The sequence below is a fragment of the Truncatella angustata genome, assembly GCF_020726525.1.
Source record: "Truncatella angustata strain MPI-SDFR-AT-0073 chromosome Unknown BKA67scaffold_3, whole genome shotgun sequence".
In the NCBI taxonomy this organism is placed as follows: Eukaryota; Fungi; Ascomycota; class Sordariomycetes; order Amphisphaeriales; family Sporocadaceae; genus Truncatella; species Truncatella angustata.
Genome location: NW_025763383.1, coordinates 2125101 through 2142860, shown reverse-complemented (window position 1 = coordinate 2142860; position 17760 = coordinate 2125101). Strand labels below are relative to the sequence as shown.

The 17760-nt window shown below is 49.4% G+C and overlaps 5 protein-coding genes across 5 annotated transcripts; 4 read left to right on the top strand and 1 right to left on the bottom strand.

The window, feature by feature from the left end:
• Positions 1-203: 203 nt before the first annotated feature.
• BKA67DRAFT_242125 (putative methyltransferase-domain-containing protein) lies at positions 204-1368 on the top strand. Its single transcript, XM_046095689.1, has 3 exons — positions 204-524; positions 616-783; positions 898-1368. Exons 1-3 carry the CDS (start codon positions 280-282, stop codon positions 1199-1201), a joined length of 717 nt encoding a protein of 238 aa, XP_045959840.1. The 5' UTR covers positions 204-279; the 3' UTR covers positions 1202-1368.
• A 1040-nt stretch (positions 1369-2408) lies between these two features.
• Positions 2409-4057, top strand: BKA67DRAFT_242415 (uncharacterized protein). The gene has a single exon (XM_046095691.1). It carries the CDS (start codon positions 2826-2828, stop codon positions 3696-3698), a length of 873 nt encoding a protein of 290 aa, XP_045959839.1. The 5' UTR covers positions 2409-2825; the 3' UTR covers positions 3699-4057.
• Positions 4058-4493: 436 nt separating this feature from the next.
• Positions 4494-6005, bottom strand: BKA67DRAFT_561114 (Alpha/beta hydrolase fold-1). The gene has a single exon (XM_046102506.1). It carries the CDS (start codon positions 5802-5804, stop codon positions 4986-4988), a length of 819 nt encoding a protein of 272 aa, XP_045959838.1. The 5' UTR covers positions 5805-6005; the 3' UTR covers positions 4494-4985.
• A 1205-nt stretch (positions 6006-7210) lies between these two features.
• On the top strand, positions 7211-10554 carry BKA67DRAFT_636118 (uncharacterized protein; the record flags this gene model as incomplete). The annotated part of the gene is made up of 2 exons (XM_046105670.1): positions 7211-7289; positions 8216-10554. 2 exons carry the CDS (start codon positions 7211-7213, stop codon positions 10477-10479), a joined length of 2343 nt encoding a protein of 780 aa, XP_045959837.1. The 3' UTR covers positions 10480-10554.
• Positions 10555-14266: 3712 nt separating this feature from the next.
• Positions 14267-16970, top strand: BKA67DRAFT_241736 (uncharacterized protein). Its single transcript, XM_046095688.1, has 2 exons — positions 14267-16764; positions 16822-16970. The coding sequence occupies exons 1-2, from the start codon at positions 14594-14596 to the stop codon at positions 16853-16855; spliced, it is 2205 nt and encodes a 734-aa protein (XP_045959836.1). The 5' UTR covers positions 14267-14593; the 3' UTR covers positions 16856-16970.
• The last annotated feature ends 790 nt before the right edge of the window (positions 16971-17760 follow it).

Here is a 17760-nt window from a genome sequence, read left to right as displayed (position 1 = left end):
TTCTAGTATTGAACACATGATTGTGCAAGTTTGTCTAGGTGGTGATTTGGCATGTCAGTCCAATATATATAAGCAAAGTGACGTAGAAAGAAGAGGGAAGCTCCGAATGGCATCTATAAACCGATAGGCTGGCGCTTGGGGCACTAGTCCCCTGCCAGAAAGGGATACTGATGCGATAAGTGACAATTGACGAGGACCGGACACTATTTGACAGTGAGGGTCTACAACATTTTCCATTCCACAAAACTTCTCTGCACGAAAAAGAACAACTCCCAAACAATGATCGAGAAACGCTCACCGTCTCCTGAGTTCGACCCCTTAGCAGTTGGGACGGACTTGGCGCCTCTGCCGGAATACAAAGCAGCAGCCACTGCCGGTTTCGACTTTGGCGGACTCCTCGCTCAACCATTACGGCTTCATGAGGACCTCGCCTCTGGGTGCGGTGGGCAAACATGGCCAGCAGGCATGGTACTAGCAAAGCACATGCTTCGCTATCATCAAAACGATTTGTGCCAGTCGAGAATGTGGGTTCTGTGACAGCGTGATGTGTTGTCACTTCTGCGTGGTGGGTAACATGAGAGAGATATTTTTACTGATGCCCGCTTGCCTTCACAGTCTAGAACTCGGTGCGGGCGGCGGATTAGTGGGCCTCGCAGTTGCTCGAGGCTGTGAGATCCAGCAACCCCTCATTATCACCGATCAGCTCGAGATGTTCTCGTTGATGGGCCATAACATCGCGCTCAATGAAATGCAGGGTATGGTCACAGCTGCAATTCTGAATTGGTTAGTGGCTTCAACTTGTCTCTCTAAATCCCTTATTCCAGCCACAATGTGTGACATCTCTGGTCAAACGCCCGGTGATGCAGCACAAGCTCTAACAATGGCGGGATCTTGTAGGGGCGAAGCGCTTACCCAAGACATTGTGGACTTCCAACCAGATGTCATTCTTGCAGCCGATTGCGTTTACTTTGAGCCGGCCTTTCCTCTCCTCCTTCAAACATTGACCGATCTACTCACGCTGTGTCCTTCTGCGACCATATACTTCTGCTTCAAAAAAAGACGTCGGGCAGACATGCAATTTGTGAAGAAAGCACAAAAAGCTTTCAATGTTGCTGAAGTACACGACGTGGACCGTCCGGTATTCAGTCGGGAAGGTTTATTTCTGTACACTATTACAAGTAAAGCATCGAAGCGTGGATGAGCTAGGATAAGAATAGATATTCGGTAAGACCAATATTCCATACCAACACGTTTCTTTCTCGGGAGCATCGCACGTAGAAATAAAAATAAATTGCGTACTGGGAGGACTCCTCTGTATTGTTTTGTCATACGTAGTTTGAGGCACTTTTCGTTGTCGGGACTCTCTTTTGCCATACCTTCTCTTTGGGCCCGCCATTTATCCCGCAGTATCCGTGCGGAATACATAGGCTTATCCAGGCATGCCACCTACAAAGTTAGAATCGCACAATACGATCTCAGCCGCCTCGACACGATCCGTTGAGGCGCACATAAAAGCAGCGAAACCCAAGACATCCGTATTCGTTCCTAAATGTTTTCCTACATTGACTATATCGAGGAGATCTAGAAAACGAGATGTTGAAGACCTTTTTGGATATGTATGATAAAAGAGGTAGGTATCGTCCTAGATGTGTTCTTTGTGCCATATCGAAACGGGATGAGCGGGTGGAGTCGCAGGCAGTCCACGTGGAGCTGCTGAGTGTCGCCAAATGGCGGCGACCTGCTTGATTTCCTCCTTACCGGTATTTCTCTTCGATCCAGATCAAGGTTCTGGGTTCCAAGCGCTTGGCATTGGCACATGTACGACAAACTGTGACTGGCCGATCGTTTGACATTATTACAACACTTTCAGGCTGGTCCAGCTGTGGCACCACTCTGATGGAACGTACTATGGACGTTGGCTGGCTCCCTCCGCAGGGTTCCGTTTTTACGGTCCTAAGCCTTTTCCCAGAAAAAAAAAAGTTGCCGCGCAGCAAAGAGTTTTCTTAGCCCAGGCAGCGCCATTCACGACTCAAGACAAGCCACGACGAACGGACATGAGATGCTAATGCAAACTAGGGAGCATGCCCGGAACACCGTGGACAACTAGAAGGGCCTTTAGAGGGATCGCCAGGCACTTATGCCCCTGCATTAAGCTTACTACCAGGGATCTTGGTCCTTTATTGGCTCGTCCAATTGTGGATGGGCGGTGCCTTGCAGCCTGTAAGGTACCCTCCTTGGAAGTCGGATTGTCCCCCCGGTTGTACCTTGGAGATGAAGTTGCGATGTGCCATTCCTTGGAGGTGACTTGGACCTTGCTGCATGGTTCCAGTTCGTAGTGGGCGCAGTCCCCAGTTGCGTGCTCTGTTTCAACTGGGGTTAATCTCGTGATTGGTTTATTTGCATCTTGCTCGGGCCTGATTCTGGCCCCGCTGGGGTTAGATGAACCCAGCGCTGTTTTTGTTTCCTAATCCAAGGGTAGACTTGCTTTCTTGGTACCTTGTCTTGTGCACTTCTCCTCAAAGGCAATAAAGAGCCCCGGTTCCCATTCTTTCCCTTTTGATCCTATGCCGGCTCATTTGTGATTATCACGAGAAAGACGTTCATTTCCAGAGCAGTGCTCACTGAATACATTCATTTTTCAAACAGCTCATCACACTCATTCCCAAGGAGGAATCAGGGATACCATTAGCCTCTACCACCGTACGATAAAAACAACAAACGCACATACAATACAACCCACAGACGATCACTCTGTATAACAACGCCGGCTGGTCCTTGAAGCATACATCTTGCCTTTGAACCACTAGATACCCCAATTTGCCAAAATGAAGTCCGCAATTATTGCTGCTGCTGCTTTGGCCTCAGCCGCCATTGCTCAACCCCACAACCATCACCGCCGCCACCAGCACGAGAAGCGCGATCTCGTGGTAGAATGGGTTACTGAGGAGCTCACTATCACCGTCATGGTTGACGAGGCCACTACTGAAACCTTCTACCCATCTACAACCCAGGAGGTTGTCGCAACCTCTTCCGGCTCTCCTGGACAGTTTTTCCAGGCCGCCAGCGTCAGCACTTCCTCGTCGGTTGCTGCACCATCGACTACACTGGTTGCCAAACCCTCGACTGAGAAGACCGTCGCTCCTGTTGAGCCCACAACAACCAGCATAAGCACCAGCACCAGCTCGACTCCTGTTGCTGTTCCCACCACCACAAGCACTACCCCGGTAGCCGTTCCAACCACTGCTACTCCTACCACTACTACTCAAGCTCCTGTTGTTGTGCCGTCCTCTACATATGTCGCCCCTGCCTCTTCCACCACCGCAGCTGCCAGCTCCGGAGGCAGTGGCACCACGTACAACAGTGACATGACATATTACCAGATCGGTCTCGGTTCTTGTGGTTACGATGACTCTGGCCTCGATCTGAGCAAGCCTGTCGTTGCCATCAGCAGCACGCTTTGGGACTCTGTTAGCACTGCTTCTAATTACGGTATTGATCAGCCAGCTCATCCCTTCTGCGATCAAGAGATTACTATCAAGTACAACGGCAAGACCACCACTGGTGTTGTCCGCGACAGATGTCCCGGTTGCCCTGCTGAGGGCATTGATGTCTCTGAAATTATTTTTGACGACCTCGTCGGTGGAACTGGAGCAGGTAGAGTAGAAGTAGAGTGGTCATGGAATTCGGGCAAGTGGTAACAGAGTCGCATCTTCTGCCAACAATGCCATCAGAAGCTTCGCATTTGCTACTGGTGAGGCTTGCCACCAAACTCATGCTTACGATTACGATTCTGTTTTACTGGTTTACTTCCTTCGCATGTACTTCGGCCAAGCTCAAGTATAAAAATCAACGGAGTTCTGGAATAAGCTGATAGGCGCATCTACAAGGCAGAGAGCCCTGATCACCGGCTAGAGAAACATCGGGTTTGGGAGAGAAAAAAAATTGCCTCGGTGCCCCGAGAAGCTTGATCTCGTTGCTGAGTCACGAGATTGATAGATCTTCAATTCTAATGTATATATTTAGAAACAATTCAAAGAATTCAAACCATTATTAGACGTCGACCCACTGGAAATAGAGATGTCTTCCTCTATGATGACAATGCGATGAGGCAGCCCATCGATGTCCCCCTTTGTGGCTAAAACTCTCGAACCCTTTGTCTCATAGGTTGGTGGCTGAATCAAATCACGACCATACCGCCCCGAACTTTGTTCGACCCGTGACAACTGCGAGTCTCAGTTTGACAGCGCTTAGTGTTCGACTATAGCTATTAACCGAGGTGTCTCTTGGGTTTGGTATTCCATGCGCTACAAGAGCCGTTGGATTTTAATTAAAGCCTGATTGCATCATCATACCGGCACCTACTGTTACTCTGTTGAGAAGAATTATGAGTCAATTTGACTGATTTCTAAATTGCCCATTCTCTCTTAAACTGGGCAACAGTCCACTATTGTTCTCAGGGGATGTCATCTGACTGAGTCCGTTACAATTTGACGTCGAAGTGCATGGCATGAATTGACATATCGAGCTCTTTACTTGCTATCAGAGTCCTCTATCAGGATCTTCGTCGAGATTGTTACGATTTCTAAAAACGCCAAACAAAGCCTCCCCAAACGGGAGGCGACTTGATTTGAAGCGACAGCTATGCCAAATGGCGTCAGATATATTCCTTGAATTATGTCATCTCCCAGACGTTTTAGCGCGATCCCTTTCGCCTTCAACAATGATCCCAACGGCTATGGTTTGAATGGATACTTCAGGCTGATCGCTGATACCAAGCCTGCGTGGTATCTCGTAAGCCGGCTAACAGCCCAAGACTGGGTTGCCTCTTCATGTCACTGATAACACACTCCATTGCTCATGTTGCAGCAAGGCACTTAAGCCTTAAACATGTGTCAAGCTTGATCTAGCACGATATTCCGTCCAATTCGGGTTCAACTTAATCCGATGGGATGTTCCAGAGGCAAAATGCAGAAAACGAGAAGCATTTAGTCCTCTCTAAATGCTTTCACAGACTCTCGAAATAACTTCATACTCTGCTCCAAAAATTGTCCGCCAAAAGGTGACATATGACCCGCTTCTGCCATTTCCTTGATCAAACAACCACGCTTCAGACTCTCAATTGTAGCAAACTGAGATATGGCTGAAACCTCATCGTCCCTTCTGGTAACTATGTATACTAACCTGTCTTTCCATGCATTGCTGTCATCGTCGCCCCCAATCGCAGAAGGGGGTTGTGCGCTCGTGAAGGCTAATGTGGCGTGAGGCTTACAGGAAGCCCCAAGAGCGATTGCCTCCCTGGAACCAAAGCCGTGCTTGAACATTCTCACAGGATCGGACGGTATGTTGAGTCCAAACCTTGGCGTATCGTTCAAAATCCAGGAGGCCAACTTGCCGCTGGTCATGCCTATGCAGGTTCCGCCTTCAGACACGACAAACGCGGCGATGTAGATGAGTCCGATTATCCCACCCCGGAGACCGGCCTCGCGTCTCGAGGATACGCTAAGCCCTTTGGCAGCACTGGAACCGGGCATGCCGCCATAGCTGTGCATAACGAGGACGACGTGTTTTTCTTCATTGTTGATCAGATGCGCAAGTATGCCATGTATCGACCGTGAGTCTTGAGCAACGTCTGCTGTGGCTGGATTTGTGGGATCGAAGGACGGATATGATATTGCGAGTGTGGGGTATCCTTCTTGTTCCAGTGCTGAGAGGTAAGCTTCATATGCCGTCGTAGGAAGCCATGCTCCAGGAACCAACACTATGGTTGGTTTCGAATTCATCGTCCTATTGATGTCCATCGACATGGAATTATGTACTTCTCTGAAGTAATCAGAGGAATTCAGGCCTACAAGCTGCACAAAACGGCTGAATAGAGGGGTAAGACCGACACACGAAATTAGAGTTTCGGCTTCACACCAGAGTGGCCCCTACCTGCTTGTGTGGACGAGAAGCATTTGATTTATGGAAAGTAGAAACGTTGGTTGTTGACCGCCGGTACGAAGTGCGGTTCCTATAGATGAACGGAATGTGCTCCGGACCTCGACCTCCAATGAGCACTAGTCAAGACCAGGCCTAGACCACTACAGCCACCAAGATATACAGAACTACCCTCTACGCTTATTTTGCAACACCTGCACACCAGTGTTTCTTTGTCCACGTTTTTGAATTATGATAAGGGTTGTCGTCCGGGTGGTCGATGTGAGTGATTAAGCAAGACCTGTTGGCCATTTCTAACCGCAAGCCAAATTTAGTCTGTCAGCATTTCTTCATGATCGGGAACGAGTATTATCTTATTGTTTATATTTGGACGTGAACCAGCAGATACATGATTAAATGCTGTTCTGTAAGCCAAGCCCGACCATGGTGACCTCTCGGTGGCCTGGAAAGTTTGTGCTTACCTGCGTTTTGAGTCTTCCATGCGCTGCTTGATCGTTGTTCCATATATTTTAAGAGGCAAATGCGGGCAAGTGCGGAACAAAGAGTGCTTGCGTAGCGTCAAAATCGTTGTGTCTGCTACCACAACATCATCGAAACGGGGCGATTCGTTGTCAAGAACTAGGTTACTATATTACTTCATTTCGCCCTAAACGTTTGGTTTGAACGTGTAAAATGGGACTAGACTAGTCTAAGCGGGAAAAACAATACAAGTGTCAGATGAGGACGCCCCAAATCTTGGCTCCGACTAAGTAGCGTTATAATTCATTCAGAGATCAGGCCACTCAACATGTGTCCAATGCCACAATGAGATAGAGTAGTATCATGTCTTAGTGATAGGCTTTGTGCCACAGATAATGTTTGCTCTACCTCATACAAATAATCTAGCGATTGAGTACCCATCTGAAGGCCTGAGCTAAGGCTACTTTCTTTTTTTTTTTTTTTTTTTTTGGATATATTGTGTTCGCTTGCAACACGACATTTTACTAGCAATGAATCGACCGATGATCTATGATGCCGAAACATCGAAAGCGCCCAAGAGTTCTAAGCATGTTTAGCTCTATGTGAGAAACACTCTCCACGGCCCTTCAACTATTAATAGAGAATTCCAAGGTGCAGCCTGCACAAGTGTCGCTGTTTCCAGCGCAAAAGACTTGCGCTAATTGGTTCTCTTAAGCGCCCTCTCCCCACAGCTGCAGAGGGTTTAATGGAAAACCATTTGAGGGCGCCCGTCGAGACTGTTTTCCTGCTTCTTTTAGAGCTCTGGTCCTCCAAAATGCTAAGAGAACAAGCGAAAGGCCTCCCAGTCTTTCGACCATCTCGGAGGGATGCCAACCCTGTCAACCCGCATCTCAGTAGGAGGGTTTGATCAACCTTGTCTGTGTGATGAAGACCCCCTTGTTGTTCTTGGGGCTGAGGCTGGCTGCCCTGATTCAGGATAGTAAGTGATTAAGAACCCCAAGAGCTCGTCACTTGCCAGTAATGCGCCGCTTCCCCCAACAGAGAGAATCGGGATCTCTTATCTCAACGTTGTTACTATCTTTGAATAGATGTATTCGGATTCCTGAGAATAAACCCCCTCCAATAACACTGATTCCCGTAACACCATCGAATGTGTTACTTCTTTGGCAATAGAAATTTGCGACCGCTGAGCTGAGTCCAGCCGCATTCCCGTCCCTCCATCAGCGTCACGAACCAAAAGCGACAGTCCTTGAGCGTATTTAGCTCTGCATTTCAAAATAACTCGTGGTTGGTTGTAGCCGACTCCGTTGAGCGTGACCTAGTTTTTGAGCTGTTCCGGCGTATAGTGATTTTACTTTTCTTTTACTTTTCTTCTTTCAATCGATCCTGTCCCTCGTCCCGTACTGGCGGTTATTGTTCAGAACCAGACAGAATGTCTCGCGGCACATTTCGCTTTTTCCTTCATTAGAGCGCGATGATATGAGGTCTATCTTTTCTAGTTAGTCTAAGGTGATGGTAATCATGGCTCAACAAGAACGCTCACGCGAGGCGCCATGGAAGGCGAACGGAACCAGTCAAGACTGGATACATAGTGGTTCGACTATGTCTAATAGCCCGTACGAAACAGCAGAAACACTGTCATCTCGACATGCCAGTGAGTCGCTTATACCGCTGGAGTCACACGGGGGATCACCGCGACCAGGAACTGTTTTTAATGATGCAGGACATGTCTACACTGGTAGAGGTCCTTCTTGGTCGGTGCCGTTTCGTCCGTTGAGCGGTCAATATGAACCGGTTTCTACGGTCACAACTTCTCTAGACCGGAAGACTCCCCGCCGTGGCATATCTCAGGACACTCTGGTAGAGGATGAGAGCTACGATATGTCTCTGTTGAAGTCGGCTGCGCCGTTCGGCACAGCAAAAACTTATGCTACTATACCCGTTGAGGAGTCTACCGAGCCTAGCACACCTATCTTCGACATGACTTCCTTTTCTGGTCCTATGGGTCCACAGGATCATGTGTTCCTGAAGAACCTACAAGAACAAGAGGCGAATGGTCAACTAACAGGTGGTTTGGGATCCGGGATAAATCCCGACACTAGGATTACAGGTGGTGAGCTTCTAGCTACAAGTCCTACGGTCAAAAGGTCGTTCTCATTCTCGAGAGCTTTGTCAGTAAGGAGGAAACCCACGGTTAGGAACGAAATTAGGGGCCTCGGACAGACCGCGGCCAACAAGACAGGTGAAGTCATCGAGGTCATCATCGAAGAACCATCAGAGGATCTCAGCAACATGACTGGACCGACTGCTGTCGGCGTGGATCCACATTCGATGCGGCGTTCGACATTTCCTAGGTCAGACACCAAAAAGGAGGTGTTCTATCCACAACCAAACTGGAAACCATTCGCGATGAGATGGCCATACTTGATGAGTCTCATTTTACTATCACTCGGCCTCGCCATTGCCCAGGAGCTGTTGTACCGCCAGTCTGTAATATCACCATTGATGAAGTTCGAGAAACCAGACGAAATCAAACCTATCGACTATTTTGTGTTGAAATTCCTGCCGACAATCGTTACGGTCACGTTTGGTGTTTTGTGGTCGATAACGGATTCCGAGGTGAAGCGTTTGGAAGCTTTTTATCAAGTGTCGAAAGAAGGAGGCGCCCTAGCCGCTGAATCGGTCAACGTTGATTATTTAACACTCTTTAATCTGATGGGGCCTATCCGTGCTTTTCAGAGAAAACACTATACGGTCGCCGTATCATCAATAATGAGTTTGCTCGCCGTTTCACTTGTCCCTACGCTGGGTTCGGCAGCAATCATCATGAACCCTGATAAGAAGACACGACAAGAAAATGTCCTCATCGAAAAGACGATTACAATCAACCCGACATTGTCCCGTCTTCTAACTTCCACCTTTGTCATTATTGCCGTGCTAGGGATGATCCTCTTCTATCAACTACAAAGTCGTCGGTCAGGATTGCTAGCAGATGTGAAGGGTATCGCAGGACTTGCGTCAATGGCTGTAGTCAGCCATATCATGATGGATTTCAAAGATATGGATGTTGCCAAGCCGAAGGATATTCATTACAAACTCCGGAACTACCGCTATGTTTTGCGAAACTCTTCACTAGCACGAGATGACTCGTCGCCAATGACCACGCAAGAAAGAGACAGATACAAGGAAACACATTTGCCAGAGAATCCACATCCACTAATACTGCGAGCAAAGGGCGGCATACCTTTCATAGTCGGGATTTTGCTCTTCCTGGGCTTCGTTCCCCTGTTCCTCTTCACGCCAGTGAGTGAGTTGACCGACAAAGCACCTTGGATAGTGACAGCACTCGCCGTCTGCATCAAGCTCGCCTGGGGCAGTCTTGACACCGACATCCGCATGATGGAACCGTATTATATCCTATCGAAGCGCCATGCTCCGGCCAAGACACTGACACTTGACTACACGGCCATGCCGTTCGCGTGGGTCGCGATACGCGCCTTGCTCAACAAACACTGGCTTGTCGCCCTCGTCGGCTTCGGTACCGTACTCTCCGAAACTCTAACCATCTATGTAACCTCACTCGCCACCGTGGAGGGCAAGGACTTCATAGACCAGATCCGCCGCGCGGCCCAATACACAGACAACACACTATCTGGTGGACCCTTGCCGGATGATCCAAACCAAGACTTCAATTCCGGGCAGGAAACAGTGGGTTCATTCGTCCTCTCGCTTGCGTTTACCGCATTTACCCTGCTGTATATGTTCACGGTAGCGACGCTGGTCTTCGTGAGACGCCGACATCCATTCCTGCCCAGACAGCCGAATACTATTGCCAGCATCCTTGCCTTCATGCATCAGAGTAAAATGCTGTACGATTTCGTCGGAACGGCCAAGTATAGCAACGCCGAGATGTTGCGCAAGCTTCAGTCGCTGGGCAAGACGTATGGCCTGGGCTGGTTCGAGGGCCGTGATGGCCAGACACACTGCGGAGTGGACGAGGAAGAGCTCACAGGAAGTTATAAGCACGGCATTGATTACAGTCAAGGGAACAAGCCGTGGGACCGTGAATGGCAGTTGTTCTAATTATGAGGCCACCGTATCACATTGGGAGATAATAGATGCCAGGATAGAAGTATTCTACATATGTTTCAGAAGCAAAGGTCTCACATACCTTCACTGTAAGCCTTCTCGGAACTTCCATCCTTCTCTTAACGAGGAACAGTATTCCAGCCAGGTGAAAAGCTCCGTGTTCCATCAAAGTGCAACATGTCGTAGATTACTGTTGCTACGTAGCCTACAATCGGAAGTAATAGCTAGTCTCTCAACGGGGGTCTTGTTTGGTTGCAGCTAGGTTTTACGGTAGACTGTAATGGCCGCAATGCCCATAACTGCAATGAGAACTAGCTCTATCTGCTCAGCTTTCCTCTGTAATGGTCGAGGCGATTTGCCATCGATTTTGAGCTTATCGTTGATGCGGCCCTGAATTTCCCTCTCTTACTACTGACAGGTTATTGTTTTCAATGTAATCGGAGCCTTCAACGTTTGGGCGTCCTTCTGAACCGGAGCAGGAGCAGGAGCAGGAGCAGGAATCAAGTCAGGTGTTTCTTGATGAGGGGCAATGCGATATGCTAATAGTAAAGATTGAAGGCTTCGGCCGCAGTTAGTGCGTCATTGTCCAAATTTTTTATTTTATTTTTGGAAAAGACCGGAGGCTTGAAGTAGTTATTCGCTTCTCAGCCGCGAGGGTTATTTGTTACCAGACGCGGAACAGAGCGACAGTGTGCAGTGCTCAGTTAAATATTCTAACCATCCTTTCTACACGTCGAAAGTTGTCATGGATTCTGGGATGGCTCAAGGCGCCTCCACCCCCAAATACATGACCAGGCAACTTGAACTTTTAGAAGATCAGCGACCCAAACATCCACGCACAAATTCGCGTACGGGGATGTACTGCCACAAATTCAAAGGGTTGATCACCACGAATTCGACGTTGTCAAATTCATCTTTTTCTTTCATTGTTTGTATACCAGCAAACCCATACAGATTCAAATGGTCCATAGAGAACACTACACAGTTAGATAGTAAATCACGGATATCGGAAGTTACGATCACCGGCACCGATTGGGACCAGGTACCTGCATAAGAGCTCTGCGGCAAATAACTCCAAACCATGCCACGGCACAGTTCGTGAGCGGGAGGATTTAGGAAGCAGATCGATATGTTGAACAGGATACAGGGGTAGCGGCACAACGCGACAGTGATCCACTCGACGAAAGAAGACCAACGAATCTCTCATGTCCCACTGCGATAACACGACCTACGAGACGCGCGAGTAATCTCAACCATCGCCAGCCAGTTACGAATACCGTGCCACCGTTATGAGGCTGAGAAGTGCGCGTCTGGATGAGTAAGCCAAGCCTGCGTAACACGAAATCAGATAATCAGTGAAGACAGTGTTGCAAGGGTAGTAGTGGAAACGCGAAACATCCCGAATCAGTGGCTATCACATCATCAACGGTTTAACAAGCTGACGGCTCAAGATGGTCATCGCTTCAGGACACAGTCAGAGGGGATTCTCGATCAGATCAGCGCGGGGCAGTGAATGCGGAGTGCGTTGTTTGAGATGAATTGTTTGAACGACGATAAAGTAACTGGCCAGGCTGCCGTGATACTAGTCAAGACAGCAATTTTAAGTTTTTGATGTTTCGTGAACATCGGAAACCAGAGACAAGAAACATACGAAGTCCCAAGAACACTGGGTCTCGTTCAGTGGGTCGAAGGAACCGCTCGGTGACGAGTTCGCAATTACAATACGGTGGGCGGCAGAGAGGCTGTGTCTTTCTAGGTCGTAAGAGCCTAATAAGAAGACGTCCCAGAAGCCAATTCAACGTTACGAACCGCCTAGCCGGTGCCAATAAAGCCTGTTAGTGCCAAGTGCTTGAGGAATATATTGGCGACCGCGAATTCCGTAATTGAAGTATGTTTTTCGGGTTGTTTTCGTGTCATATTCGGATTCCCGGGTGACACAAACTGGATCGTCCTTATCATTGGTATTGTTTGCCAGTGATTGGGGGGGGACGAAAAGTAGGTGTCGCAGTTAGTCTAGTGTACGAACATCTATATCTAGAAGATGATAATAATAACACCTGGAGCCGGTGGTGTTTGACGTTGCGACGAGTCTCTCGCCTAATCAGCGAATTTCATGAAAGATGGGCCGGATTGGCCGGATGGATTACAGTTCTGGCAGTTCTGATGGTGGCTGTGCAAGCCTGAATTGTGTCCAACGACACAAGCTCAAAGATTGAGTGGTTGAGGTTGGTAGATCAATGATCTGCTGGTCCGGGCCAAAACACGCCGTGTCGCAGAGCTAGAAATGTGTGCCGCAGAGCCTGGCAGGTCCTTGGCAGACCGATGTCATTCAGCCAAGCAGCCGCATGCCGTCCATTTCGTGGTCGCCATGCTGCTTGCTCGTGCGCGGTATTTTGCTTTGGGATGACAATCGCGAAATTATGACAGTGGATAAGATCGCCGACGGCTTGATTCGTGATTCTGCAAAGACAACTAGGTCTAAGGGAAGCCCGCATGAAATAGTGCGTCATCAAAGTTGGCCAGATTTGTGCATTTCCTTGTTCACGAGTGCCCAAGTGGTGGCGGGTAAGGCGATTTTTGGCTTGTCAGCTGGAAACCTGGCTGGCTGGGCTGCACATGGTGGATTTTGTGTCTCTTCTTTTGGAAAAAAACGCCGGCAATTGGTGATACCGGTAGTAGCGGATGACAATCAACGCGTGACTCCGACCTGAGAAAGACGGTCTGTTATGCGAGAGAGAGAAAATTGTGCATTTCTTAACGACGGCTGTCCGGCCTAAACAAGAGCAGCCAAGTCAGGTCCGCGCATGGACATCTGGAGGCCAAGCCTTTTGCATCTACTATAGCCGGGGTCGATACGACTCTCACGTGTAGTGGGCTTGTTACGAGGTACTGCGGGAGAAATAAAAGATTGCACATTAGCAGCGGGCTGCTGCATTGTGAGGACAATAGGGTGTGGGATTGGAAATAAGGTGTTACGCTGATAGCTGAGGCGCTCAGGGGAAATGAAGAATATACCTTGGAACATTTAGTTGACGCCAGTGTGGTCAAATGCGTAATTTGGCACCATCCATTCCTGGACGGGGCTCCACCCAGCAACCACGGCTGTCCCTTGGCTTGCTGCAGAGTGTACTTTGTGATGCTGGGTGCAGGGCGTCAAAAGGGCCAACCCCGTATTCTTGTATGTATCGTTGAAGGAGTGGTGCAAGCAGATCCAGTAGATCCTTGTCGCTTCAGAAGACCGTCGACCCCCCTTGGACCATGGACCTTGCACCTTGACCCTGCGGGCATCCACCTGCACACCCAAAATGAGACCCCCCTTCCCGCAGAGTGCCTTGAATGCTACAGTTCCCGTGCTGTAGTCAAGAAGATTGCTCCATTCATTGTCTCGTCTCGTCTCGCCTCGTCTCTTGTCAACACCCCTTCCAGGCCTTGTTGCTTGCTTTGACATTGACATCTCTTTCACTCTCCCACTCCACTATTCCCTGATTCATCCTCTAATCAATCAATCACTCACTCGTCAATCGACAATCGCCAAACCAACGCAAAACCCGCATTCCCGAGAAGCAACGCAGCGCCCTTTCCGCGAAACGGCCCCAATATCGTCTTGTCTTCTTTGCGGCGGCTGATCGACTGATTGATTGACCAAGGGTTGATCGTGAATCACCTCACTTTCGCTTTAATCCCCCATTTCTTTCCCTCGTTCAGCTGGTGGCCTGCCACCACAGCACTCGTTTGAGAGTTGGCAAAGAGTCTATCGAATTCTTCACCCGGAAAAGGGAAGGACGGGATCTTGCAAGTCACGGATCGTCAGGAAACGAGAAGGACAACAACAACAACAACAATAACAACAACACCACCCGGCGACCAACAACACCATCGACGCCAAGGTCGCACCCAAATCGAACTGTATATTTCCCGACACACTCGACGTGCGGTGATACACCAAACCAAATAGTATTGCCGGCTCGGAAACCAACGACCAAGTACGAGTAGTGGCTACGGTATTTCTTAATTATTAGCGGAGAGACGCGAAACCGATTTCGACTTTTTCTCTCCGCCAAACCAACACAAACCCGCCAACAGCAAAGCCCCCCGGGAAACATTAATCATGATGTTTTCGTCGTTGGGGTGTTTCGCCCTTCTCTCCTCATTCTCGGTAGTGGCTGCCGCAGAACAAATGCTCACATCCAGCTCGTTGAACACTTGTCAGGATGATTCGAGTTTCACAGCCAGTCTTTTCAACGTTGTCTTCACACCAAACAACAACACGGCCTCTGTGGATATTGTCGCCACCTCCTCGGTGGAAGGCAAGGTCATTTTCGACGTCGCTATTTCGGCCTATGGATACCAGATTATTCGACAGACGGTCGATCCTTGCGAGGCTGGCTTGGCTGGATTGTGTCCCATGACAGCCGGAAAGATCCCTCTCAACTTCAACCTTCCCGTGGGCTCCGAAGCCGCTTCACAGATTCCCAGTATCGCCTACACCTTCCCGGATTTGGATGCCACCGTTCGTGTCTACTTGAACTTGACGGAAACCGGAAAGAGCGTCGCTTGCGTCGAGGCTGATATCTCCAACGGAAAGACGGTTGACTTGATCGGGGTCAAATGGGCCCTTGCCATCATAGCTGGTCTTGCTCTCGTCTCTTCTGCTATCATCAACGGTCTGGGTCATTCCAACGCTGCTGCCCACGTCGCTTCCGGTGCTTTATCGCTGTTTGGTTACTTCCAGGCCCAGGCCATCATCGGTCTGACCGCCGTGCACATGCCTCCTGTCGTTCGTTCATGGACCCAGGATTTCCAGTGGTCCATGGGTATTATCAAGGTTTCCTTCATGCAGGACATCTTCACCTGGTACCAGCGAGCAACCGGCGGTACTGCCGCTACTCTGTTCGATTCTTTGACTACTGTATCCGTCCAGGTTGAGAAGCGTGGAATCCCCGTGCAGGCTGGTGTGGACCTCATGCGACGAGGAGCTGCGTACGTGCCCAAGGTGGCCCACACCCTCCTCAAGCGAGCCAACATCCAAACCGGGTCCGGAAGTTACATAGTTTATGGCATTCAGCGCGTGGCTTTCAAGGCTGGAATCGAGACGACAAACCTGTTCATGACCGGCCTCACCTTCTTCTGCCTGTTCGTTGTCTTCACCATTCTTGGAGTTGTTGCTTTCAAGGGTTGGTGTGAGTTGGCTGCGAAGCAGAAGTGGATCAAGTCTGACACCTTCCTCGAGTTCCGCAACGGATGGCTCACTGTGCTCAAGGGCATCCTGTTCCGATTGACTCTGATTGGTTACCCACAAATGACTATCCTATGCTTGTGGGAATTCACCCAGGTTGACTCGCCTGCCGAGGTGGTTCTGGCCGTTTTCTTCTTCTTCGGCATGACGGCAACTTTGGCATGGGCTGCTTCCAAGGTCATTCGTATCGCTCGCCGGTCCGTTACCATGCACCGCAACCCTGCCTATATCCTGTTCTCGGATCCGCAAGCCCTGAACAAGTGGGGTTTCCTCTACATCCAGTTCCGTGCTTCGGCTTACTACTTTATTCTTCCTGTGCTTGCGTACACCCTCGTCAAGGGTATGTTTATCGCGTTTGGGCAGGGAAGCGGTACTGCTCAAGCTGTCGGCCTTCTCATTATCGAAGCCGGCTGGCTTGTCGCCTCCAGTGTTATGAGACCCTGGATGGACAAGAGTACCAACACATTCAACATCGCCATTGCGGCCATCAACTTCATCAACTCCATTTTCCTTCTCATTTTCTCTGATGTATTCAGCCAGCCCGCGCTCGTCAACGGTGTCATTGGCCTCATTCTCTTCTTCCTTAACGCAATCTTTGCTCTGGTCCTTCTTCTCATGGTCATTGTCACGACCATAATCGTTTTCTGGCGCAAAAACCCCGACACTAGATACCAATTCATGGCTGACGACCGAGCTTCGTTCATGAAGTCCCAGAGCCAACTCACTGGTACCACGGAGCTGGATGCTCTTGCTGCTACCGCTCGTGGAGACAAGGCTGGCTACAAGCCTGGTTTGGATCTCGACGACGATAACGAGTCCATATCATCCGATTCGATGCGTCGCCGAACGGACACATCGATGATGAATGTACCACACAACGGCCACGGTTCAGTGCGCAGCAGCCATGCCAACCCGCCGCGGTCACCAATCGACCCATCCGTACCATTGTTCCCAGCGTCAGGCAACTACAACAACGCCCGACCTGCCAGCCCAAGCCCCTACGGAAACAACCCAGCAGCATTCAGGGCACAGCATAATGCCAGGTAGGCACTACTTGCACAACAAGGTCTCTTGGACTGTTTGGCTAACATGTAAACTAGTCCATGGCAACGGGGCGCAGGCTATGACCATTAGGGTAGGGATTTGGCCGTCCACGAAAGGCAATACTTCTAGAGGACATTTTGTCCAATCCTTTTTCTCACATATATGAACTCAGTCATGACAAACGGGGGTCGGAGTTACTTGCTTTGAGTTGCATTTGAGGGGAAAACAGTATTCCCCCTTTACCAGCACCTTGGCCTAGGACAGGTCCTTTGGATATTCTCACGGCCGGCGGTTGCCCCAAGAGATGACCTGAACCATTATGTTAGTGTCACAAATGGCACCGGACCATGAAGCCCGGTTCGGTCAACTTATACGGCAACTTTTTCTCTTCCAGCACAGCATAGCATACCATTCTCAGACGACCGCGACCTACTCAACTGCATGGGGGACAGGCGTCAAGAGAAAGGCAGGAGTTACAGCAGGCATTGTATCAACATGTGTTGTTGTATCACAACAACTTGTACCCAGTACGGCGGCGCGGGGGCAGAGAGAGCCCGACGTCATGTGGGCGAGGCAGTGGAAAATGAGGGCTGGGATTGACATGAACATTAGAGTCGCCGCTGGTAGCGGCATATTGAATCATAGTTAATTGATTTCTTTGTAAAGAAGATGTATAATTGTTCCAAGTCGAATGTGTTACGCAAGATGAGCTGCCATCTGGTGTTTCTGGATAGTTTTCATGTGCAGTATTGACAAAAAGTAATGGCGATATGAGCACAGCTGCATTTGGAATCGTGCGCAGGGGCAGTTGGCGTGAAGAAAGTAAGGCTACGTAGTTCTGGATGCTTTGTCAACATTAGGCCTGGACATTGGACTACATTAACCTTAGCTAGACCTTTGCATTTAACGACGAATCTGCGGTACTGTGGTAAGGAGTATTTCGACAGGCTTGACAGGGATTCGTGATTCCTTCGAGCGATCCGCATCTTTGAACG